At 35.9% G+C, this 27,895-nt stretch overlaps 1 protein-coding gene across 1 annotated transcript in view; it reads left to right on the top strand.

Moving 5' to 3' along the window:
• LOC107294484 (gamma-aminobutyric acid receptor subunit alpha-4-like) overlaps positions 1-23,526 on the top strand; it is a gene marked incomplete at its 5' end in the record, with an annotated part of 52,341 nt that extends 28,815 nt beyond the window's left edge. The window contains one exon of the mRNA XM_015823718.1: positions 23,020-23,526. Within this exon, the coding sequence (XP_015679204.1) occupies positions 23,020-23,526 (507 nt within the window). The remainder of the gene's footprint in view (positions 1-23,019) is intronic.
• Positions 23,527-27,895: the final 4,369 nt, after the last annotated feature.

The raw sequence follows: 27,895 nt of genomic DNA on the forward strand, positions 1-27,895 counted from the left end.
TTTCATCTCTCTCAGCCCCTCTCTCAGCCCTGTTAGGATACTTTGAGAAATTTCACTCAAAGTATCCTAACAAGCCTGACTAACTTTTATACCTGTTTTGTTTTCTTTCAGGTGGATCTATCTTATTTTTAAGGGGGCAGGATGTCAGAATCCAATTATAATTCATCTCTAGTTATCGACTATGGAAAACCCCATTTCTGCGCTCTCTGGATTCTGTCATACGATGAAGGGGGAGGGAGATGAGCAGAGGGGTTTTATGGCTCTCACTTCCTCCATTTCAACTTCAAGGGGACTGAATGTGGATATCACCAAAAGGACTAACCATAACAATGGAGCTATTACCTTTCATGTAATCCTCTCTGAAGTCCCCTTTCCCGGCAGTGAGGAAAAGGGGGTGGGAATGTAATGCCTGGGACTGTGGCTGGAAGAAGGGGGTGATGGGGTGGGGCTACTGGGGGACCCCTTAAAACCTTGAATGGGAGAGCTTGGACCCCAAGTCCTGTCTAGAACACCTACAACCACTTTCTCTTAATAAATGATTCCTGTTGGAAGAACTATTCCAAGAGTTTTGTCTTCTTATGACATATTTACAGAAACCTGGTGGACGAAACCCATGAATGGAATGGACTGATGGATGGATACAAATTGTTCAAAAGAAACAGGTCTACAAAAAGAGGAGGGGGAGTTGCACTACATATAAGAGAATACTACATATCTACAGAAATGCACATGATCCAAGATAAAATCTCTCCAAAATGTATATGGGACAATATAAAAGAAAAAAAGTGACATTACCATAGGTGTATATTACAGGCCACCCAACCAATCAGAAAAAATAGATGACCTCTTTGCCAGCCAGCTAACAAATATATGTAGGAAGCATACCACAGTAGTAATGGGAGACTTCAACTATCCAGATATCAACTGGGAGATAAACTCTGCAGCGAGCGGGAGATCAAACACATTCCTAACCAACCTAGCTGACAACTTTGTCATCCAAAAAGTGAAGGAGGGAACTAGACGTAAAGCCATACTGGACTTAATTCTAACTAATAGAAAAGAAGTGATGGAGTTGGAAGTTGCCGGAACCTTGGGCGAAAGTGACCACTTCATACTGGAATTTAATATAACACAAACACTAGCAAGAGAAGACAATCCAACCAGTGTCTTGAACTTCAAAAAAGCTGACTTTGACAAACTCAGAGAGAACCTAGGAAAGATCCCAGATGAAAATCCTAAAGGGAAAAACAACCCAAGAAGCATGGGAAACTCTAAAATGTGATCATAAAAGCCCAGTCCAGCACAATACTACTGAAAAAGAAAAACAAGAAATTCAAGAAGAAACCAGCAAGGCTGCACAAAGATCTCTCTTACAATCAGAAAAGCAAAAAGGACAAATACAAAAAATGGAAAGAGGGGCACATAATTAAGGCTAATTATCAGCAGACAGCCAGAACATGCAAAGATGAAGTCAGGAAAGCAAAGGCTCAGAACGAACAAAGAGTTGCAACAGAAATCATGGATAATAAAAAAAGTTTCTTCCAACATATTAACAACAAGAAAAAAGCCAAGGAAACTCTAGGTCCACTAAAGAGAGAAGATGGCAAGGAAATAACAAGCAATAGGGACAAAGCAGAGCTGCTTAATTCATACTTTGCATCAGTTTTCACACAAAAAGAAACTATAGTCCAACATACCAAAAAAAACCACTGCAAAAGACAAATTAGAAACAAAAATTAAAATAAGCAGGAAAATGGTAAGAGAACATCTATCTGACCCTGACAAATATAAATCACCGGGGCTTGACAGATTACATCCCAGTTCTGAAGGAGCTGGCAGATCTTATCTCAGAACCATTGCATCACATCTTTCAAAAATCCTGGAGCACTGGGGAAATTCCTGAGGATTGGAAAAGGGCTAATGTGGTTCCCATCTTCAAGAAAGAGGGAAAAAACAGACCCAGGAAACTACAGACCAATCAATTTAACATCAATACCTGGGAAGATCCTAGAAACGATAATCAAAAAACAGATCTGCGAACAACTAGAAGCAAACAAAGTTATAACTAGTAGCCAGCACAGGTCTGTTAAAAACAGATCATGCCAAACCAATCTTATTTCATTCTTCGACAAAGTGACTAAACTAATAGACCAGCGAAATACTGTGGACGTAGTATACTTACACTTCAAGTAAGGCATTTGATAAAGTAGACCACAACCTACTACTTGGTAAGCTAAAAAAAAGGTGGAATAGACAACATCACCACCAGATGGATCTGTAGCTGGCTAGCAATCCATACGCAACGAGTAGTCCTCAATGGCACTACATCCACATGGAGAGAAGTAAGCAGTGGGGTACCACAAGGTTCTGTCTTAGGCCCAGTACTCTTCAATAACGTCATAAATGACTTAGATGAAGGAATTAAAGGGGAACTCATCAAATTTGCAGATGACACCAAACTGGCAGGAGTAGCCAATACCCCAGAAGACAAACTCAGGATCCAAAAAAATCTTGACAAACTTGAACAATGGGTCCTAGCCAACCAAATGAGTTTCAATGTGGAAAAAAGCAAAGTTTTACATTTAGGCAGGAAAAATCAAAGGTACAAGTACAGATTGGGCAAGACCTGGTTTAAAAACAGTAACTGTGAGAGGGACCTTCCAGTCCTAGTGGACAATCACTTAGCTATGAACCAGCAGTGTGCAGCTGCCGCCAAAAAAGCTAATACAATCCCGGGTTGTATAAACAGAGGCATAGAATCAAGATCACGTGAGGTATTTGTACCGATTTATAAAATCGTAGTAAGACCACACCTGGAATACTGCAGCCAATTTTGGTCACCATATCACCAAAAAGATGTTGAGAGTTTGGAAAAAAATTCAGAGAAGAGCAACTAAAATGATCAAAGGCCTGGAAACTAAAACATACGAAGAATGGCTGCAGGACTTGGGTTTGGCTAGTTTAAAGAAAAGAAGAAATAAGGGAGATAGCAGTATTCCAGTATTTGAGGAGCTGCCACAAAGAAGAGGGGGTCACGTTATTCATCAAAGCACCAGAGGGCAGGACAAGAAACAATGGTTGAAAACTGATCAAAGAGAGAAGCAACCTGGAATTAAGGAGAAAGTTCCTAACAGTGAAGACAATTAATCAGTGGAATAGCTTGCCTCCAGAAATCGTGGGCGCTCCATCACTGGAGATTTTTAAAAAGAGGCTAGACAGTCACTTGTCTGAAATGGTATAGGTTCTCCTGCTTGAGCAGAGGGCTGGATTAGAAGACCTCCAAGGCCCCTTCCAGCTCTATTCTATTCTACTCTTTTCGGTTCGGTTCTGTTCCATTCTATTCTGTATGGGGGTCATCATTTTTTTAGAAACTGCTCCCTATTGTGTTTTATTTTGGTGTAGTCTTATTGTTTAGGCTGGGCTTTCTTGCTTTGGTCATTGAGTTTCAGAGTGGCTATAGTTGCCTCTAAACCCTTTACTTTTTGTTCTAGTAATTCAAATAGATTACATTTGATACATACATAGTTTGGGTCTTCTGTGGGCATAAGCTGAAACATATGGCACACTTTGCAAGTCACTATAGTGTCAGTTTCTATCTCCATGATTTTTTCTTTCTTTGTTTGCTAAAAAATTTAAATTTTCTAAAATTTAAATATTCTCTGTATTGCAAAGTGTTAGTTTACAATAGTTTACAATAATTCTTGACCTTTTGTTCTCTGTCTTGAATTCATTGGCTTCCCTGTCTCCCTTCTTTTTCTCTTTAGATCAGGGGTGTCAAACTTGCAACATCATGTGACGTGGGATGGGCATGATTTTGCCATGATGCATCCGGCTCCTGGGCTGGCAGTTTGACACCCCTGTCTTAGATCATTAAGAATTTAAAACTTTCTAAAGAATTAAAATAAGTAAGAAAAAGTTCAATGTTTAATTGAAATAAGAAATTGAAAAAATGAAAAAAATGAAAAAAGATTTTTATAAACAAATTGAAAAAACATTTTAAAATTGAAAAAGGTTTTAAAATTAAAAAAATTAAATAAGAATTTTATAAAAAAGATTTAAAAATTGAAAAAACAATTTTAAATTAAAAATGATATTTGAGAGTTGAAAAAAGAATTAAAATTGGAACAAGAAATTTAAAAATTGAAAAAAGAAATAAAAAAAGAAATTGAAAAAATTGAAAAGGAATTCAGAGATTTTTTAAAATTTAAAAATTTTCCAGAGTTTTGGCCCCTTATGGATCCCTGACTTGAAAGTTTATCCCTTTCCTCCCTGTCAACAAGTGTTTTGTATTTATCTTCCCCCCCCCCCCCCCCCCCCCCCCCCCCCCCNCTGTCAACAAGTGTTTTGTATTTATCTTCCCCCCCCCCCCCGCTTTCTTGGCCTTCAATTGCCTGGCCATTGTCAGGGATTTCAGGTATAATGTACTGATTGTGGGCACTCTGCTTAGTTGGTCCACCATGCTGCTCTCAGCTAGTGCTGGTCTGCTGCATTGCTCTCAGCCGCTGTTGTGGGCACCTCTGTTCAGTAGATCCTCTGTGCTGCTCTCAGCCACTGCTAATCCACCTCACTGCCCTTAGTCACTCCTTGGGGCACTTCATTCCTCTGCCACGTAGCTCTGCACTGCTGCTGCTCAAGGTCTGCCATGCTGCTCACAGTCGCAGACCTGATCTTACTAGAAAAAGAAGTGTTTTGCTCTGACCCTGATTCACAATGAAACTCAGAAGAATTTTCTTCAGAAAATGTATATCAGGGTAATTTATTGGAATATAAATTAGAGCAGGAATCCCCAACCCCTGGCACTGGGCTGAGCATGCCAGAAACCAGACTCTGCAAACAAGTGAAGCCCCATCTGCTGGGTGGAGGCAGCACACAAAACTATGCCCCCTCTGATCCGCAGAAAGACCTCTCTCCATGGAACCGGTCCCTGATGCCCAAAAGGTTGGGGACTGCTGAATTAGAGGAAACTAGTTCAGAAATACAAAGAAGAGAACTAGGGATTCATTAAAATTCCTCTGACCTTTCCTATACTGCATCTTCTTCCCCCTTTGTGCCTTCAGTATTTCCTCACATAGTGTTGGTTTATTGTATGTTGTGTATAAAGATGGGAACACCCTAATGCAGGGGTGTCAAACTCAATTTCATTGAGGGCCGCATCAGCATTGCGGTTGTCCTTGGAGGGCTGGGTAGGTGTGACCAGGGTGGGCATGGCCTCCAGGCAATAACTGATAGCTTCGGCTCAAAGTGTTCTTTGAGTATTTTCAGAATAAGCAACGGACTCAAATGGAGCTGGACTAAGTTTTCAGCGATTTTGAACGTCGCCTGGCCACAAACGCACAACAGCGTTGCGGCCTTCAAACTGTCTTCACGAACTTGGTTGACTCTTAAGTAATTCTCAACTCTCGCGACATATGAGCTCCACCTCTCTGCATGTGCGACATCGAATTCTGAGAGTTGCCCGAGTTTGGCCAGTTGTTTTCGGTGTTTTCGGCCTCGCAATGCCTTGTGCTGCCACGGTTTCTTTTAATCTCCCAGGGATGGTTCCTTGGGAGCGCTCTTCCTCCAGCGTTTTCATACTGACAGGAATGGAGGGGGGAACATGGTCCAACCAAGGCGTCATCGCTTGGCTTTACCCCCTTAGTGACTCAGCTCTTTGAGATTGGCAGCACATCCCACCTTCGTTATGTTTGGTGATTGATGAGGCATTGACGAAGCAGCAGGTGTAACAACAACTCTTTATTTCAGGTTTAAACAGAAGCCTGGATAACTGCCACTCCACCCTTATTTATACACTCAGCAACTAGGCGGCAGCCAATAGGATTCAAGTATTAGTTCCCGCTTTTAACACAAGTTAATGAGCATGTAGACAGAAAGTCTGGCACTTAACTGACAGAGTCTTATGACTTTTTTTTCAACATTTCCAAGTAATTCACATCAATACATTACACAGTGTCTCTTTAAAAAGTGTCAGGCATTATCTCAAAGAATTTCTGTGTGCTGCTTCTCTTCTTTAAAATTGTGGGCAAAGTTTCAGCAGAGCTTCCCTGAACAATGTTTTCAAGAGAATAGAATGCTTCATATTTGATTTCAGAAATTTTTCAAATTTATATGTAAATTTTGACTGTAATCTGTTTGCATCATTTCCTCTAAGGCACAATATTAGTCATATAACTGTGGGAATATTTCACCCTCCATCCTTATACATTTCAACGGGCAATACAGATCTGTGAACTTGAATAGAAAAAGCTGTGTCATAGTTTCCATACTCACAAGATTAATTTTCCTTTAAATAATATGTGAGCCAATTGGGTGTAGTGATTAAGACACGGGGCTAGAAATTGGGAGTTCAAGTCCTGCCTTAAGCACAAAGAAAACTGAATGATCTTGTGCCAGTCACTCTCTCAACCTAGGAATAAGAAAGCCATGGCAAACTATTTATGAAATCCTGTTAAAAAAAGCACCCCACCCAGGAGTACTTTTATCAAATTCTTTGCTTCTAATTTGTAGATGTTCAATACATAGTCTATTTATATATTCCTTGAAATAGTTCAGGGTGCTGTAATGTTGGGATGAACTCTTCACAGATCATAAATATTTTTTGGGCTTAATAATTAACATCAGTACTGTAGACCATTGTTGCCTATGGTGGAATATGACTGCAGTGTTCATAGCCACATTCAGTTACCTATGCTGTTATTGGCTTTTCTTTCCTTCCATTCTAAAAACAATGCCTTTATTCTTTAAAATGTAGACACAAAAGAGCAATAAGCAAGAAACAGAAATAGTGAACTGAAGAAATATGCCAAACAAATCACCTTTTGTTTTGCTATCTTTTGGGCATCACTGAGGAATAGTTTCCTTTCTCTATATCATGCTTTTTTTATACATTTCTCTCCCAGTTCTTTTTGTTACTCACAAGTTTCTCTAGCTTATGGACTTCAAGGCTGCCAACTTTCTCTACCAGAACACACTCTTTTGTTTGTTCCTCATATAGCTCTGTCTGCATCATTTTGCTTTGAAGTGCAATTGCCAATGCTACTGTTGTAAAAGTAGTTACATCTTAGTTTTATCTAAAGGAGTATTTTTTGTTCCTCGTGATCCCAGCATGTAATCCTCACTTTTCATAGGAACCTCCCACAGGACAACAATATAAGTTATTGCAAGCAAGTTATATAATAAGCAGACATAAATATAAATGTTAAAAATAGTTCTAGCATCATTTCAATAAACCAACATAGTATGTGTATTCATTCTTTTAGACTTGCTCATGCTGAGCAGGATTTGCCTTTTTAAAAAAACACAAATTTTATTAGTTTTTTAATTAATACAAAGTGCTCAAGACACACCGTGGGGCTGAGGTAATTAAAAATCCAAAAACAGAACATACATAAGTAATTCAATCAATGCACCATATATTCCCTCTTTATTTCCCTCAAATAACTTATATATTTAAACTATTTAAACTATTTCTACCTTAAATTTCTATTAATCCTAAACCTGTTTTAAATCTTTATGCAATTACAAAACTATAATCAAATTTAACTTCAAATACGCACATTATCAGTTCAGGTATCTCTTCTAACTATGTCCTAATTCTTTAATTTCATCATAGATCTTATTTATTTCTTCCACAAATCTCTCCCAATTAAAATAAACATTAATCTGTCCTATACATATCTCATCCATCAATCCATCATTTTTTTTTTGTTTTAACAAAATAGTAACAACCTTAAATCATTTGAGTCCCTTAGGTAAGGGTCTATTTTCATCCAATTAATTATCAAACCTACTATCATCCATATTATCAAAGCGAACGCATCATCTTATTAAAATCACATTCCATTAACTATTAATTCAATCCCGATCTAAAACATCTCTTCATTTTTCTTCATTCCATTATATAATACTTTTCATACATTAATCACCCATTTTTTCTTATTTCTATTCAGAAACCTAATCCTTAACTCAGTCCATAGTTCTAAAATGCCTTATATCCAATATATATAATTTTAAATTTCTTTTTTCAGTCTTATTCTAGGCTTTTTTTTTCTGCCAGGCAGGTTTCCACAACAACGCTTCCCTTCCAACCGGTAAATCTCTCTTTGTTGCTTGTGATGTTATTTGAAGCAATAATGAGCTTCCTGTCATTTAGATTTCAAATTTCCATCTTTGTTTTTTCTGGTCCTCACAAATATAGATAAAATGCTTGTAGGATGAAATAAGCTCCTCTGTATCCTCAATGAAGTCATCTTTTAGTGTATTTTGGTTTGTAGAGTAGTCAGGCATATTCTGAACATCACTTTTAAAATTTGAAGAAGAATTTCTGATTTTTAGTTCTGTAGTGATCTCTTTCATTGTAACAAATTCCTCTTTAATTTCCTTTAGTTCCTCTTCTGGTATATTTTGGTTTATAGCATAAACAGATGTAGTCTGAAGATCAGTTTGAAAGTTTGGGGTGGCATCAACTTTTCGTTCTGTAGTAATCCTTTTCCTTATAGCACATATTTCTTCAGAAACCTCATAAATCTTTTCCAGTATAAGCTTACAATTTAAATGAGAGTGGAGTTTCTCCATTTTAAAAGTAGTCAAAGAAAGTATTTTATTTATTATTATTATTATTATTATTATTATTATTATTATTATTATTATTATTATTATTATTATTATTATTATTATTATTATTATTATTATTTTGATGAGGGCTATAGTTAAACAGTGTCCACCCCCTCATTTCCCACAGCTGCACCAGCTTATCTCTTCCAGGAATATTTTGAAAGCCAGGTTTTTATCCAAGAAATAGTTGCAATATTAATTTTTCACCACTAGATGTCCTCAGTAAATAAAAAAGAAACCTTTCCAGACACCATTTTTTCCCCTTTTTTCTCTCTTTTAAAGGAAAGAGTGGAGAAAGAAATATTCTTCCAATGTTAGTTCTTAATAAAATTCAAAAAAGCGTTTTTTTTTCTGTATCCCAAAATGAGTAAAAATAAAGTATGGTCTTTAAGAAATTTCAACACCTCTCTTCCCACACATACAGAAGCCACTCTTTCCAAACAGGGAAATAATTCCAACCCAAGTTTTTTCAGGCAAAAAGGACCAAGTAAGGGAAAGAGAGGGACTAAAGGAGTCTCACCCTGATCCTCCGCGGTGGGTCTAATATCGCTTAGCTGTAATTGTGACTTCGGCTGGTGCAGCAGGCTGATCGGCCATCTTGCAGGACGATCGTTGCTCCGTCAGCCCTAAGGAAATAGCTGAAGCCGTAGGAGAAGCTGCTGCTCTCCCGCAGCCACCAGCAAGCCTCCTTCTCAGTGGTTGTCCCTCCAGGGCAACTTTCGACCCAGCGGGGGGTCTACCAATGACGAAAACCCGGCCGGGCTGGAGACAAGTCCCCAGAAACGACCGGCGTCGCCACGTACCGGAACCGGAAGTCAGGATTTGCCTTTTTAATGTCAATTAAAATTCTGCAGCTTGGAGTGTTTCATTCTGAGTTTTTTGTGTTATGTTTTCTTAATTACCTTAAAATAATTTGGCCTCATCAACAAATCCATAGCTAAATCTGAGAATATGGTAACGTACATTTAAACCAGATATTTACCTGTCTTACTATGGTTATCAGTGTAGGTAATATTGTCCATTGTGCAGTTCCTAAAATGACTGATCATTCCATTTTCCATAACAATATTTAGTTTTTTATAATTTTCTTTATTTTTTGCTGGATGTTCTTAATCTAACATCTGCCATAAGTGATTTCACCATTTACCCTCTGGAGATTAGTGGAGAACAACATTTGTTTCCCTCTGAAAACAACAGACCTATTCTAGTTTTTGCTATTTATGTATTACTTGGAATTATGTTCTCTGTCAAATACATTTATCTCAGACAGCAATACATTACTTTTCAGATCCATACTCTTTACTGCATACAATCTAACATTGGTTGCAAATCATACAAAACTAAACAGATATATACATACCAAATATACACACCAAAAAGATGTCTAATGTAACTATAACCAATCCTTATAATAAACAATAAGAAATTAATATTAATATAAATATAATATATTAATATAAATTGTACTTAATAATAAATCATAACCAATCCCTAAATATATAAATCGGAGGTTATCATACATTTTCATGTTCCACTAATCTAGTAACGTATATTGCTCCAATTGTATTTAGCAACTTTTAACTCAGTATTTACATAAGATACTGCTTAATTAACATACACTTTCTCTAAATCAACAAAGATATAAAGATATGCCCCCCCCCACAAACATAGGTTTTACACTTAACATTTGAAGAGCAAAGCACTGGTTTGTACACTCTTGGCCTGGTATAAAGTCACACAGCACTCCCAAAATATTGTTCTATGTCACTTTTTTTACCCTTTCAATTAAAATTCTGCCAAACACCTGTGCAAGCCTTAAACATCCCTGTGTTTTTTTTTCTCATTCAAACTTGTTTCTTTTCCCTTTGCTTATGATAACCATACCAGTTTTCTTCCAATCAGCAGACTTGAAATGTGCATTAAACAAATTACACAACCAATCCATAAGCCATCCACATCCATCCTTTTAACATTTCTCCAGTTACGACATGTATAATCATTTTTCAACATTCTTTTGCTTTATTTTAATCATCCCTTGTTCTCTTTCATTATATTCTTTCAGCTCTTTTTCCTCTATATGCAAGTTACAGAACATCTTTCATCCTCTATTTTGTTATTCGCTTTTATGCATTTTTTAAATTCATAGTCTCACTTCATTCCCCCAAGCAGCTCTTTCTATAGTTGCCATTAGCATAATTATACATGCTTCTCTTTTCAATCTTTTCCAAGTGTCTTTTAATGCCATTTTATATATGACATGCTTATCTTTCCTTCCTATTTTCTCTCATGTTTCTTTTATTTCTTTCATTTTGTAAGGTTTTCCACTCAGCCTTCGCAAACTTCTTTTTTTAAAAAAAGGTTTATTGAGTTTTATAGGGTTAGGGATAAAATAGGATCGGGATAGGGATTAAGGTTTAGGATGGAGTTGGGATCAAGATTGGGATTAGGACAGGGTTGGGATCAACATTGGGGTTATCCCCCAATAACATTTTCTTTTATAAACAAGTTTTATTGTTGTTTTTTTATTTTTACATCAGAGTGCTCAAGAAACACCATGGTGATGGGGTAATCAATCATCTAAAAACAAAGGCATACATATATAACTCAAATTAATTCATTAAAAGTTCCCTCTCTATTTCCCTCAGATAGTATAACATATTTAGATTAATCCATTTCTACATGAAATTCAATCAGTCAAAACAATCATCAATAACATTACATCTATGTAAATCCAAAAATATCATCTTACTAACTTCACATACTCGGTTAATTGTTAAATCAGTCCAGATCTCTAAAGCCTTTTTAACCCATTAAGTAAAATTTTAAATCACATTTTTAAATCTAACTCTAGCTTTCTTTCTATGCCAGGCCGGTTTCCATAATACCGCGTGTGTATCATCAAATCTCAATATTTGAGTACGGGTATTTATCGACACATCAATCTGGTCTAAGTTCTCTTCCCCTTCTTCCAGTATCATCTGGGTAGTATAGTCAATTTTGTTCCATGTTGTTGTTACTAGTTGATTATCCAGATTATCACAGCTTTCAATAGATCACATCTGGAAGTCAGTTCCTGTTGCTTTTAAGACTGCAAGTATTCCAGTTGAAGTCATTCTTTGATCCTCAGAGTTCTCCATAATTTTTACGTAGACTTGTGAAATATCCTCTTCTGTAGTGATTAGTTGACTTGTGGAATGATCAATTAGAGTCTCAATTTGAGATTTTAAGTCAAGCGTTTTTCTATAGCTCAATTAATCAGTAGCTTCTTCCTCCATCTCTTTAGATTGTGTGTATTGTTGCATATAGGCCTCTTTAAAGCTAATCTGTTCCTCCTTTATTGTTCCTTGGCCTATAGGTTGGTCCTTTAAAATTTGAAATTCAGTTTGTGGTTCTGCAATATGATCTTTAATTTTTCTCCAGGATTTCATGTACTTTGTAGCTTCCAGGATTTTTTCCAATATAAGCTCATAATCAAGCTGTGGGTAAGATTCCTCCATTTCCATAATAAAATAGTCTTTTAGTAGAAGCTATATTTATTAAAAGTCAACAAATATCCACCTCCACAATTTCTAGTAAGCAAATTCAACCCACAGCTGTTTCAAAGCCTTTATCTTTTCCCTTTTATTATCATTTGAAGGTCAAATCCATCTTCAAACACCAAGAGAAAGTACAATTGCAGTAACACATTTCACCACAAGATGTCCTCAGTAGGCTGTAAAATCTTTTTTTTTTCAAATTAAAAAGCTTTTATCTCATTAAAAAAAGTAGAGAGAAAAAAAGGAAATATCTCCAGCATAGTAGATAAAATAATAATAATGTTCTATGATAAGGATTTTTTCAGGGCCCCAAAATATCCAAAAAATTAAATATCCAATTAAAATTTACTGTTTTGTAGTTTTGTTCCAAGCTTTTTTCCCAAGTAAGCAAACACCACTCTCTTAAGGCAGGGAAGTCATTCAGAGGCTTTTTACAGGAAAATAATTGGGGCTAAGGGAGGGAAGGAAAGGTCTCACCTGGATTTCTCCACAGTGGTTCTTCACGCTTAGCTGTTCTTCTGACTTTCGGCTGGTGCAGCTGGGTGATCGGCCATTTTACTGGCCGATCTTTTCTCCGACGGCCCTAAGGAGCTAGCTCGGACTGCAGAAGGAGCTGCCGCCCTTCCGCGTTCAACGAGGGCCTCCTCGACAGTGGTCGCCCCTCCAGGGTGACTTTTTGACCCGATTGAGGGTCTACCGGTGGAGGGAAAGCAGCCGGCGAAGAGACAGAGCTCTCCACAAGACTGCACACACCGCGATCCGGAACCAGAAGCCCCCCAATAACATTTTCAATCTTTAGCAAATAAACTATTGTCCGGGTACATATGTTCAATTAACAATAGTTGATATAGTGATAGATAGTAAGTGTAATAAACAATAATCATAAACAGTATCAATTAATCAATGCATATCATTCTTCTTACTAGTATGTATTCAAAATAACATATCACATTTGTTTCTCACTAGTTCGTTTTCCTAACCATTGGTAAAAGTTATCCCATGTTCTAAAGTAAACTGAATCTTCTTTCTCTTTAATCTCTAAAGTCAATCTATCCATTTCTGCACATTCTAAGATTTTCTTAATTAAAACCTCTTCAGTTGGTAAGTTTTCATTTTTCCAGTATTGGGCAAATACTATTTTCGCTGCTGTCAATACATGCAATATTAAATATTCATTCTCCTTCTCATGATTAGGTACTAATATTCCTAACAAAAATAGTTCTGGTTTAAATTCTATCTGTTTTTTAATCATCTTTTCCAACCATGTATGTATCTTAACCCAAAACATTTTTGGTTTAGGGCATGTCCACCAGATATGATAGTAAGTACCTGGCCTTTGTTTACATTTCCAGCAATTATTCGAAGTATTTTTAAACATTTTTGCTAATCTTACTGGTGTCATATGCCATCTATAAAACATTTTATACACATTTTCTTTATATGAGACTGCTTTAGTCAATTTGATATTTCTATCCCATAATTTTTGCCAGTCTTCCAAATCTATAGAATATCCAAAGTTTTTTGTCCATGCTATCATTGTTTCTTTTACTTGTTCTTCTTCCATCTTTAAATTTAGCAGAAATCTATAGAGTTTCTTAATCAAGTTTTCATCTGTTTTTAACAATATTTGATCAAATTCTGTCTGTTCTTTATAAAATCCCGTTGTCTTTACATCTTTTTCGTATCTCGTTTGAATTTGCAAATATGGCCACCATGCTAAATCAATACCTTGTCATTGTAAATCTTGTCTATCTTTCAATTTTCCTTTGTTATCCAAGATATCTTTATAAGTCACGACTTTATCATAGTTAATTAAATTTGGGTAAGCAAAAGCTTCCATTGTTGAAAGCCATTCAGGTAGCTTAATATAAATTTTCTCCTTTATTCTTCCCCATTCTAAAAGAAGTGCATTCCTTATAAAATGGTTTTGAAAATATCTGTGTGTTTTATTTTTCCCATACCATAGGAAGGCATGCCAACCAATTGGTAGGTCATGCTCCTCTAGGTACAGTAGTCTTTTATTTCTCAGCATTATCCATTCTTTAAGCCATGGTAGAATAGCTGCTTGATAATATAGTCTCCAGTCCGGGAGTCCAAATCCTCCACTATCTTTAGCTTCTTGCAGCATTTTCACTTTAATTTGTGCTTTTTCCCCTTGCCAAATAAATCTCAGTATTGTTGCATTTAGGTCATCAAAAAAGACCTTTCCCAATTTTACAGGAATCATTTGAAATAAAAAGAATATTTTCGGTAAGATATTCATTTTCACTGTAGCTATTCTTCCTAACAAAGATAGTTGAAGATTTTTCCACTTTTCCAAGTCCAATTTTATTTATTTTAACAATATTTCATAGTTGTCTTCTTTTAATGTTACACATCTTGCTGTTAAGTAGATTCCTAAGTAATTAGCTTTTTTAACTATTTGCAGATTTGTCTTTTTTGTAAGCTGACTTTTTTGTTTATCTGTTAAGTTCTTTGTTAATATTTTAGTCTTTTCTCTGTTTATTTTCAAGCCTGCCACTTCTCCAAATTTTTCTATTTTCTCCAACAATTTAGTAGTTGTTTCAAATGGCTCCTCCAAGATAAAGATCAAGTCATCCGCAAAGGCTTGTAATTTATATTTTTGATCTTTTCTCTCCAATCCTTTAATTTCTATATCTTGTTTAATATTTCTAGTCAATACTTCCAATTTTAATATAAATAACAATGGGGATAATGGACATCCCTGTCTTGTACCTTTTTTGATATCAAAATTTTCTGTATAATCTCCATTTAAAATTATTCTAGCAGTTTGAATTGTTTGAATTGCATTTATGAAATTTTCCCCAAAGTCCATTCCCACCAACTGCTGGAACACAAATTGCCAGTTTAGATTATCAAACACTTTTTGCGCGTCAAGAAATATTAATGCCATCTGTTTCCCTGGGTGGTTTTCATAGTACTCTAAAACATCCAAAATCATTCTTAAGTTATTTTTTATCTGTCTTTTAGGTAGAAAGCCATTTTGATCTGTGTGTATAAATTCAGTCAAGAATTTCTTAATTCCTTCTGCCATTATAAAAGCAAAGATTTTATAATCCACATTTAATAGCGATATTGGTCTATAGTTTTTTATTTGTATGAGATTAGTATCTTCTTTAGGTATTAAGGTAATATTAGCTTCAGTCCATGACTTTTAGTCTCCAAAAATATTTCATTACACAGTTCTTTCAAAGTCGGGCTTAATACATTTGTAATGCTATATAAAATTCTGTGGGAAGTCCATCTGGTCTTATCTTCTTTTTTTTGCCTTTTTATGGCTTCTATAATCTTCATCATTGATATTTTTCCATTTATTATATTTCGAATATTGTTCGGGATTTTTGGCAAGTCTGCTTTTTTTAAGTACAACTGTATTTTTTCTTTAGGAACTTCCTCTGCATTATAAAGTATCTCATAGTAGTCTTTAATAATTTTTTTCATTGTGTCATTTTGGAACTGTAATTCTCCTTTTGAATCTTATAGCTTATTTATCATTATTTTTTCTTTTTCTTTCTTCAATCTATATGCTAACCATCTCCCCGGCTTATTAGCATTTTCAAAGAAATTCTGTTTAGTTTGTTTAATCTGTTGAGCCATTATTTCCGTCTCAGCCAGGTTTAATTTATGCTTTATTATCTCCATTTGTTTCTTGAGCACTTTCTTTTGTGGATCTGTTTGTAACTCTAGTTCCAATTTTTTAAGTTCTTCTCTCAGCTTTAACTGTAGTCATTTCTTTTCTTTATTCTTTTTAGAAGCATAGGTTATAGCCAACACTCTGAAGAATGCTTTGGCAGTGTCCCATACATTTTAAAGGGATGTTTCTTCTTTCTTGTTTATTTTTTAAAAAAAATCCATTTCCTTTTCTTTCAGTATAGATTTATTCAGAAACCATCTTAGTTTTTTCTTAATTTCTTTCCAGGTCATTTTTATTGGGTTGTGGTCTGCCCAAACATTAGTTTCTATCTCCACATTTTGCATTATCATTTTCAAGTCCAAAGATGTCCATAACATATCAGTATTAGACCATGATTTATGTCTATTTGAATAAAATGTATATTGTAGTTTTTCTGAGGTTTTCTCTCTCCATATGTCTTGGATACACAATTCTTCTATCATTTTTGAGAACGCTTTAGGTAGTATATTTCCTCCTTTTCTCCCTTGCTTATGGCTTTTATAATCCAAAGTCGCATCTACTATTGTATTAAAGTCTCCCATTATACAAAGATTTTGGTAATTTAAGGCCAGTATTTTCTTGTGTAGTTTTTGATAAAATTGCTCTTGCTTATCATTAGGTGCATATATTGCTATCATCAATATCTGTTTTTGATCCACCATAATTTCCACCATTAATATTCTCCCCTTTTCATCTTTATAAATTTGTTTGGAGTTCATCTTTTCTTTAATATAAAGGGCTATTCCTTTTTTCTTTTGAGATGCAAGTGTAAAATAAAGTTTGCCAATTTTCAGTTGTTCTAGGATTTTGAAATGTTGTCTCTTAATGTGTGTTTCTTGGAGGCAAATTATGTCCATTTTTAGTTTTTGTAGTCTTGTAAAAAATTTCTCCTTTTTAAAGGAGAATTTAGTCCATTTATATTTATTGATAAAATCCCAGTCTCCTCCATCTCTTTCAATTATATCTAGATCTCAGTCTTCTAGTCGATTTTATCTGTCTCTGGTCTCTCAGTCTTGCTCCTTCTTCTGAGTATGTATTTTTTACTTCTTCCTTCTCTGTTTATTTAGCCGCTCCTTCAACTACTGTTTCTTCTTGTTTCTTAGGTTCAGGATCACCTTTTTCCAAAAAATGCTTTGTGATTGTCAAAAAAACTCCAATGCTTTAAGCAATGTGTCCAGTCTTTATCTTTTTGTGTCCCAGTAGATTAAGATCCTTTCTGGAATCAACCATCTAAAATTCACTCCTTTTTCAGCCAATTTCCTGGTTAAGAACTGATAGTCTCTTCGGGCCTCTCTTATCTTTCTAGGGATTTGTTTGAGAACTACTATTTCTTTTTCTTTATATTTTAACGGTTGATCTCTTACTTTTCTCAGAATCTCATCTCTTGTGGATCTTTTAAGAAATCTAACATGCACTTCCCTGGGCACTTTATTTCTTCTAGCATAGTTTGAATTGACTCTATAAATCTGATCCAATTCTCCTTCTATTTGGATCTTCCCCATTCCTAGAGCATCTGCCAGTAACTCAGTTATAAAATCTAAGAGATCCTCTGCCTTGTCTTCTATTATATTTTGGAATCTTAGAAAATATGAGGCCTTTTCCATTTCTATAGCCGCTAACAAGTCTTCCAATCTCCATTTATTTGGGCCAATTTTTCATTTTCATCTTTTAAGGCTTCTAGTTTCTGGTCAACTTCAACTGATTTGTCTTCCATTTTTTGAATTCTTTGCTGATTGTCTGTAATCATCTGCTTAAAATTTTTTAATTTGGGAATCTATAGTGTTACTTTTTTTATTCATTTTGTCAAGGTCATTTTTCAACTCTTCATGTTTTTTTGTCGAAGTTGCCATCTGAGCTGCAATTGCTTGCAAAATTGCTTGAGTATCTTTTTGGTGAACATCCATCTTTTCTTGCTGCAGCATTGTCGTAATTGATTTCTGATATACTGGACTTGTAGAAGTCGAGGCAGGGGCAGAAGATCCTTTTTCCCCAAGTTTAGATGGGTTTGAAGCTCTCATCTTTGTCTTTACTTCTTATATTGTAATCCACCAGGTAGCCAAATGGCCAGCTTTTATAACCCAATAGGCTTCTATTAGTTAGGAGGGGAAATCCATAAAAATAGTTAAAAAGAAAAAGAAAAAAAGAAGTAAAAATAGCAACAGGGTAAAAAGAAGGGAGAAAAAAAAGGAGAAAGAAAAATGTTCCAAAAATAAAAAGGAAAAAAGAAAAAAGAAAAGAAAAAGAAAAAAGCAAAAATGTCAAAATTATAATCCACCAAATTCTGTTCTAGGAAATTTCTTAATTTTCAATTCTTCTAAGACAGCTTGTTATAGTTCCAAAGCACGCAGTGTTTATAATCCAGGGAAGTCAGATGGCGCCAAATACTATTTGTTTATAGATATAATCTTATAAAGCCAGGTAAACCAAAAGAAAATCTTTTCTCCAGCAAAGTTTCAAGGACTTCCAAATAAACAATGTCTGGGCATGCAGCCAAAATTCTAATCTAAATAAGCTCCAGTCAAGAGAAAGTGGACATAGTTCTCAATGTAACCACAAGGTGACACTAAGTATCCATTCCCAGCACGTTTAAAAGGGGAAAAAAAGAGGAAAAAAATGGTCAAAAGTAAAAGTTTAAAAAGTTTAAAAAGTAAAAATTGCAGTGGCTTTTCAACAAAGAACAAAGACAAAAAATCTCTATAAAAGCAGGAGCTTCCAAAATTTATCTTATGCCTCAGACAGCTTTAAAATATAGAAAGTTTTTAAGTTGCCAAAAGGCTTAAACCGCCGCTTGAATTCAGGAGGGAGGGAAGGAAAGGAAAAATTCCACCTCTTCCCTAAAAGTAAAGGCTTCGCTCTCAAGCTGTAAAAGATCTATTTGCCAAATAGGAATCCACTTCTAGTGAGAAAGGAAAAAGTATTCTGACCCAGCTCAGCTATTTGCTGCTGCTCTAAGCTTCTTCTTTGTCTCAGACGATCAGCTGGTAATGGTGGACCGCATAAATGCAGTCCGCCTTTCTTCTGCCGATTCTGAGGGCTTCTTCGGATCCAGTGAGCCGTCTACCACTGACCCGCGGTCTTCGAAGCTTCACCCCTTGGTAGCCACCTCTTCGGGGCGACTTTTAGTCCAATTGGACCCACTGTCAGGCAAAAATTGGACCCGGGTCTATTCTTCCCCCGGGTTTATTCTTCAGCAACATCACCGGACATCACCCTACAACTTCTCTGTGCTACTCAGAAATTTCAAAGAGCCAAAAGAAACTCCTGAGCCGAGGTTTCAGCAAAGAAAACAACTTTATTTTGGCCAAGACAGAGTTGGGTAACCTTCTCCCTCTTCGTGGCTGCTTAGAGGAACAAAGGCACACCCAGTAGAGTTTTCTTCTACCTTTTATACTTTTTCAAAACAAAGAGATCCAAGTCCCTGTACCAGGAGCAAGGAAGCACAGAAAAACAAATTGCAGGATGATGACTCATACACATCAATCCAGGCTAACTCACCTTCCCCCTCCCTANAAAATTTATATAAAATAGCTACAAAATAACACTACTAATGTCAAGCTTAAGCATAATAAAATCATAAGCACAAATAAGGTCCTTTCAATTTCATACTATTTTTTCCCACACCTCCTCTTGACACTACTAAAATTATTTGTCTTACATTCAGAACCTCTCATCACCTCTGCATCCTTCAGTATTTGTCTTTTATCAGAAACAATTAAATCAACTACGCTTTTAGATCCCTTCTTTTAGTATATGTAGGCAAGGATAAATTTATTATATGTTTAAAACAACATTTAAAGCACATAAACATTTTTTCTAAGGAGATTTTTTTCCCATCCCCCCCCCTAGCTCTTTCCCCACCCCTGCTGCTTTCTTCCTCTTCCCACCCTGTGTCTCACCCTGAGAACCCGGATTTTTCTTGAGTCCCATCCTGAGAATGCAATATTTCTTTAATATAACATATAAGCTGTAGAATTCAACTGAAAAACAAACTGAAGTTTTCAGATTGTTTTTCAATTGAAAATATATATTTTAGGGAAAATGTACAATAATGTGGTTGCATAAGTTTGCACTCCCTTCAACTAATACTTTGTTGAAGTACCTTTTGATTTTATGACAGACTTTTGGGTTAGGAGCTTATCAGCATGACACATCTTGCCATGGGAATCTTTACCCACTTTTCCTTGCACAAGTGCTCCAAATCTGTCAGATTGTGACGGCATCTCCTGTGCACAGCCCTGTTCATATTACCAGACAGATTTTCAATTGGATTCAGGCTGGGGCTATGGCTGAGCCATTCCAAAACTTTGATCTTATTCTGGGGAAGCCATTCTTTTGTTGATTTGGAAGTATGTCTTGGGTTGTTGTGTTGAAAGATGAAATTCTGCTTCATCTTCAGCATTTTAGCAGGGGCCTGAAGGTTTTGTGCCAAGATTCACTGATATTTGGAACTGTTTATAATTCCCTCCACTTTGATTAAGGCCTCAGTTCCAGTTGAAGAAAAGCAGTCCCAAAGGATAAGGCTGCCATCACATGCTTCACCGTGGGTATGGTGTACTTTTGGTGCTGTTTCTGTGTAAAACATACTTTTTGGAATTATGGCAAAAAAGTCCAACCTTGTCCCATCAGACCACAGCACATTTTCTCACATACTTTTGTCAGTTGGGTAACCTTCTCCCTCTTCGTGGCTGCTTAGAGGAACAAAGGCACACCCAGTAGAGTTTTCTTCTACCTTTTATACTTTTTCAAAACAAAGAGATCCAAGTCCCTGTACCAGGAGCAAGGAAGCACAGAAAAACAAATTGCAGGATGATGACTCATACACATCAATCCAGGCTAACTCACCTTCCCCCTCCCTANAAAATTTATATAAAATAGCTACAAAATAACACTACTAATGTCAAGCTTAAGCATAATAAAATCATAAGCACAAATAAGGTCCTTTCAATTTCATACTATTTTTTCCCACACCTCCTCTTGACACTACTAAAATTATTTGTCTTACATTCAGAACCTCTCATCACCTCTGCATCCTTCAGTATTTGTCTTTTATCAGAAAGTATTTGTCTTTTATCAGAAAGTATTTGTCTTTTATCAGCACATTTTCTCACATACTTTTGTCAGATGTAATGTATGCTTTTGCAAAATGTAGCTGGGCTTCATTGTTTTTCTTTTAAGAATAACCTTCCATCTTGCCACTCTACCACACAGCCCAGACATATGAAAAATATAGAAGATTGTTGTCACTTGTAGTACACAACCAGTACTTACCTTTAGTGTTGCTGTAGGCCTTTTGGCAGCCTTTCAGACCAGTTTTCTTGTTTTTTCATAAATTTTGGAGAGGCATCCAGTAGTTGGTAATGTCACTTTTATGCTATATTTTCTCCATTTGTTGATGACTGTCTTCACTATGTTCCATGGTATATCCAATACCTTGGAAATGTTTTTGTACCCTTCTCCTGACTGAAACCTTCCAATTGTTGGAAGAAATTGGGCTCGCTTCTCCAGATGGGTGAACAAACGAGAGTGCTGCTGGAGCAAAATAGAGACATTAAGCTAGCTGTTGGAAAGGAAGTCCCTTTACTTATAGGTCAGAAGTGAAGTGACATAGCAGTTGGTTCTGGGACAACTGAAAAGTGGTCTGGAGAGTAGATGGGTTTTTATATGATTTGCGGGCTTTGTGATTTAGATGTCCAAGTTTGTTGCGAAATGAACTTTAATTGATACAAGAGTGTGTCTTTTAATATTCTAATTGTTGTTGCCTGACTCCTTTTGTGGTTTGAGAGGTCATGCCCCATCCTTGGAGCTGGGTGGGGAATGTAGATTTTAAGAAGGTGTGCACACTTAGGCAACTATGTTATTATATATATATATATATATATATATATATATATATATATATATATATATATATATATATATATATATATGTTTTCTGAGGTTTTCACAGGTGTTTGTATGTAGGTCTTTGGTCATTCGGGTTCTCTCCCGCGTAAAATTGGAAGTGTCCTGGCGATGTTTCGACGAAGTCACATTCGTCATCTTCAGGCTGGTGTCTTCAGCTTCGTGCTTCTGGGAGTAATAATAATATATATTATTTTTATCTTCCTCCAAAAGATTTCAGATTGTTTTTCAATTAAATTCTACAGGTTATATGTTATATTAAAGTGATTTATCTTGGTCTAATTTGTTTAAAATCTCAAAAACCTGCCATTTTAACAATGTAAACTATTAAAAGTTTGTAACAGCTGGGTGTAAAAGTTTTTATATCCATTGTAATTGTTGTTTGATGTGTGTAAATGTTGTATTTTTTATTTTACATCTCTATTTGTGATAAGATGACATATACTTCTTAGAAATAAATGAATTATCATAATAAAATAGACCTGGGAAACAAAAAGACAACATTTTTTTTGCCCTTATATAGTAAGACATATACGTAGTGGTAACCAATAGAAAAATAGGAAATGGGTCCCTTGTCAGTCAACAGGAGTGCTGATTTACCACTAACTTATCAGGTACTTAGGAGCCAAAGACTTGGCAGCACAGGGAAACAACAGCTAACACTTAATAGCCAGCCATCAACATCCCAATCAACAAATAAAAAGCTACACACAACCAGGCACCACATAAATACTATGCATAGAATAGCCCAAAGCACACATTCTGGTAGGCAGAAGTTCCCTGAGGATGCGCTCCAGCACAAGCATGAAAGTTTGGAAGATTAAACCTCTTGTCAGATTTGATCTGGTAACCAATAGATTTACACTGAACAGCTAAATACCATTTCTAAGTTATCAAAATTATGCTGATTTTTGTTCTTTTGCTATTAAAAATATTGTCAAATGTAATAGAATCTGTAGTTGACCTTGGGGGACAAGGGAAAGAAATGTTGCCTAGGAAACAGACAAGAGAAGTGGGAACCCCCAAGGGCTTAATGGTCAGAGGAAGAAATTTAGGAAGGACTGCCCTAATTGATCAGATGGTTAAAAGTGATGATACAAAGTTCATAGTGTCTGTTCATGTAGCCTTATGATAAATTAGTATTAACTCATCTAGTTGTGTTTCCTGTCTTTATCCAGGACACCTGACAAAAAAAATCAAATGGCATTTTTATTATTTTTGGCTTCTGTGTGAATATTGATTTTCAAAATCACTGATGATATTCTTTTAATACTGCAGTGTACAGATTCAAATTCAAAAGTGAGGAAAAGAACAAACACAGATTTGGAGACTGCCAAAAGAATTGACCCAGGAAACAATTCATTAACTCAGGGGCCCTTGGACATTATGCCCCGATCGCCTTCAGCTTCAAGTCCAAACCCGTTCAGCCGAATTAATATATCAGAAACACTGGCTTCTGCAAGAGCAACTCCTTCAGCTCCTCCATCCAGCCCAGTTTTAACTGGTTATATGGCCCAGCAGGGCATCATGGGATCTCCATCCATTCATCATTTACTTGGATCTAGACTGGAGGAGATTAAGACTACCACAAATGCTTTGGGAATGTCCACAAAATCCCCATGCCTCACTTCTCCTCCTGCTCCATCAGCCTGCAGCTCTGGCACCAGTAAGATAGACAAATATGCACGCATTTTGTTTCCTGTCACTTTTGGAGCATTTAACATGGTCTATTGGGTGGTTTATCTATCCAAGGACACCATGGAAAAATCAAAAAATCTAATCTAGTCCTGCTGCTATGTAGTAACTTCTTTTTCCCCCTGCAGTTTATTCTAAACATGTATGGATGCAGAGTTTCTTCTTTTAAAAGTATTTTTTTAAAAAGAGTCTTAATGCTGATTTTGTACAAAACATCTGTGCTCATTTTCCCATGGTGAAGGGCAGGTATTCTTAGATTATTTTAACTCAGCAAAACTTGGGGAGGCTATAAATAATGTCTTCCGGACTCTCTACAAAGGGCATTTTGTATAAACAAACTACATTGGGCCATTGGGAATAACAGACATGGGATATTAAAGTCAACTGCAGATGCATACAGATGTATGGCAAATGTTCTGTTTTTTCTAAATTTGTATACTGATAAGTAGATATCTATATTTTCAATACTTAACTTCGCCACATCAGTGTGAGTTGTGGCACCTGTCACTTGGATCTTCATCCAGATCTTTGTTAGTACAGGGCTTCCTTTAACAAATATATTGATAGAACAATCTCATACCTGTCTGTTCAAAACCTTAGGTCAATGGTTTTATTTCCCAGTAAATAAGCAAAGTACTGTGTTAGAATGATGACTAATTATGTGCTGTCAAATTGTTTTTGATTCCTAGCAACCATATAGATTTTCTGCATGAATTGTGTAAAAGAAGAAGCAAAGGAATCTTAAGTGATTGTATAAGCAGAAAGAATATGAATGTAATTATAAACTTAATATATGGGAATCTTTTGAGAATGAAAAGAATGATACTTAGGATGTGGTAGAAACGTTTTATGAAATTGTTTTATCTACTAATATATGGATTATTGTGTCCATGAACAGGGTTTTTTAAAAGAGGTGAAAAACTATGCAAACTATCGTTTGTTAATAGATGCTGAGTATGGTTTAGTCAAGGTTAAGTATTTGGAGAACATCTGCTAAAATATAAGATGTAAAAATGCTTAACTAGGATGAAACTAAATCTTTTCTTATCGAAGGGAATCGCCTGGGGACTTTACTGAGTAGATAGGATTTACATTACTATTTAAGAACTTTTTAAGTGTCTAAGCTGCCAGCCGATGAAACAAAACACTATGTGATATAATGAGTTCTCCTTCCTTAAAGGTAAGACTGGGATAGAGGACCTGGCTTGGAGTAGATGATTAATGTATATTCCAGCTCTATGATTCAAGTCCTTTATATAGGCCTTGAAATATTTACATCACACTTCCCCAACCCAATACTCCTCAAATCACAGAATCAAAGAATATGAATTGAAAGTTACTTTAGGAACATCTACTCCAGCCCTTGTTGCATTCCCACAATTCCCAGTCTATAAACAGGAGGTTGTACGGAAGTTGAAAACATCTGGAGTACTCAGACTGGAGAGGACCAAATGAAAGTAATGTTCTTAGACTTCCTTTTGGTTTTAGTTTGCAATTGCCAACATAATAGGTGCTTCTCTTGCTTGCCATGAATATCTTGCTACGTTCCTTTTTTCGTTTAGCCTGAATATAAAAATGGTGAATCATGTTGAGATCCCTGTTGCAAATTAAGTAGGCTTAGGGACATTTTAATGTAAAATCAGTTGACACATTAACCATTGTTGTGTTGAACCTGCTTCTTGTAGTTTTTTATCAAGACACACTGCAAACATTTATAACATTTTTACACAAAGATTACTGCAGTAATCTATGCAGATTATCGATCTGGGAGTAATCTAAATCTGGGACTAAATCATTGTGATAAACACAAATGAGTAGGTAGTAGAACCTCCATTGTTTCCAGGCATTAAAAATAATAATGGAGTCTTGCTGTCCTTTTCTAACCTTCAATCAAATGGTGGATAACCAATAGGCCTCTGCCAAATGACATCTGTAGTTTGTCTCTGTATCACTATTTGTCACCACCAAGTGGGAAATTTAAAAAAAAAAACCTAAAGAGAACTCCAGAAATATGTTCCTACTACCCCACAAAATAGAAATTCATGAATCTATTCCAGACAGCTGCCCTCCTTGCATCACAACCATTTGCTGCATCACTCTCTCCCACTTTGTGTTTGTGTGTGTATGTATGAGAGAGAGAGAGAGAGAGAGAGAGAGAGAGAGAGAGAGAGAGAGAGAGAGAGAGAGAGAGAGAGAGAGACTCCAGTCACCAACAGTTTGTTTCCCCCCCCCCTCCCATGAGGAGAACAGGGCTTATTTAGTTATATAATAGGAAAGCTACTACAGTGAACTCAGGGGATCTCTTCAAAGACATTATAATAATACACTCACAGGTGCAAACATTTTAGATCCAAATGTTAGTAATTCTAAAGACCTGTTTGGTCTGCAGGAAAAATGTTTTTTCTCCTGTTTCTGTTTGCTGCATCTTTTCTGTCCTTAATGGTTCTAATATCCTGGCTAGGAGTGTCCTCAGAATATGGTTAAGTCAAGATGGCATCTGCAATGGTGTGATCAGAGCTCTACCGGGTTTTTATATGTGTTCCATGTGTGACACAAACTGGAACATTGTTCACACATCACATCTAATTATATCATTGTAGATCTCATCTGGAGTTTTATGTGCATAGTCCTGCTATGGACTTAATTAACTGATTGCCACTGAATGTTGTCTTTATTCTTGTTTTTTAATATTCTGCCATAAAATATGGACTTAATCATTGTTTAATTCCAATAAAACATGAAAAGAAAAAGATTGGTAGATATTCTTCCATGCAAACAAAAATGGGCATATGACTAGTGTCTATCATGTTACTAAAACTGGCTTCAAAAGGCAGGTGTCCACATGTTGCATTAAGCATTATGCATAGATGAACATATTAGATATACACATCTCCTTTTCAAAGAGTTTACCAGTTCATAATTCAACTTTCATGCACAAAATAGGCACACACATGTTCATTTACATATGTCAAAGAAAACACATTCGTGCTATTTATGTCTTCCCCTTAGGATTCAAGAAACTCTAAAAACAAACAAAAGGATTTTGTCCATAGTTTTTAAGAGATATGGGTCCATTGAATATTAATTAATTACTATTAACAAATAATAAAATAAATAAAAACCAGTGCAGTTTAAGTAAACAATTACTTCTTCCAGCACCAGTTAATTTTGACAGGGAAGAAAATGATTCTCATGGTAAATCTTAAGCCCTTGCCCTAGGTACTTTTCAAAATGTATGAAATATAGATACAGAAAATACCTCCTTGAAATTATTGACATGAAGATATCAAGAGCAGAAAGACATTTAGATTGATATATTTTATAATTATAATTGAAACTATGATGTCACTTATCATTTTTGTAGAAATTGGTTGATCTCCCCATAATCAGCAAAGTGGAAAATAATAAGCCATTTTCATTTCTTTTTTTTCTGTTTAGTTTTTTTTTACAGTAATTCACAAGTGACCTTCATACATTTGTGATCGAGATGAACTTTCAAGCTTGGCAGCTGTGACCATTATTTCTCATACTGATGAAAGAAATAAAAACTACCAAGACAGAAAATAGATGCAGATTGCCAACCTTTTATCTCCCTTGTGTATCAGAAAGGTAGAAAGAAAAATCCAGAATTTTACAACCACAGATTGCATATATGTGAAAGTAAAATTATCTTATGTGAAAGTAAAATTTTGCTGAAATGATTGTGTTAATCAGAGCTGCTCCTTGAATTAAATCTGACAGTACTTTGTTGAAATCTCCCTCTTCTACTACTTAACCTTATATGATTCACAGTTGGTAAATATATCATTGTCGCAGTCAAGACACTGTGTCAGAATCCAGTTATATTCCATTTCTATCTATCTCCTCTGATCTAAAACCAAATCTCACCTTTCCCTGGATTCTGCCATACTTCCAAGGGGGAGGGGGATATGCATGTGGGTTTATTGCTTTCACTTCCTCTATTCGCTACTATGTAACCTTTTGTTTATTGACTCCATGTCTGCTATCCATTACAATGTAACAAATTGCCCCCTGCACTATGCATCTCTCTGAACCTTCTTTTCCCTAACCAGGCAGCTAGGAAAAGAAGGGGGGGAGAAGTACAAACCTCCGGGACCTGGCTTATTTCTCCCTTCTCAAAAGGAGGTGTGAAGAGCTATGGAACATCACACTACAAATGGAGCCAGATTGATGTTATCTCCCCTTTCCCACAATGGACTTAACACCTGGGGATTGGCTGGTCTGAATCATCTGGATGAACTGTGGGGTGGGGTTTGCTTAGGGACACTTTAAAGTAATTGATCTGTAAAGAAATCTCTCAGATCCTGTCTATTATGCCTGCTATCAACTACTCTTAATAAAAGTTTCTGTTGGAAGAAATTGTTTCCAAGAGTTCTGCTTCCTTAAGATGTCGGATTAAAGTGGGTCCTTACATTAGACAGGATCTGCAGTAATAGTC

The sequence above is a fragment of the Protobothrops mucrosquamatus genome, unplaced genomic scaffold (assembly GCF_001527695.2).
Source record: "Protobothrops mucrosquamatus isolate PMUCROS unplaced genomic scaffold, P.Mucros_1.0 scaffold1964, whole genome shotgun sequence".
In the NCBI taxonomy this organism is placed as follows: domain Eukaryota; kingdom Metazoa; phylum Chordata; class Lepidosauria; order Squamata; family Viperidae; genus Protobothrops; species Protobothrops mucrosquamatus.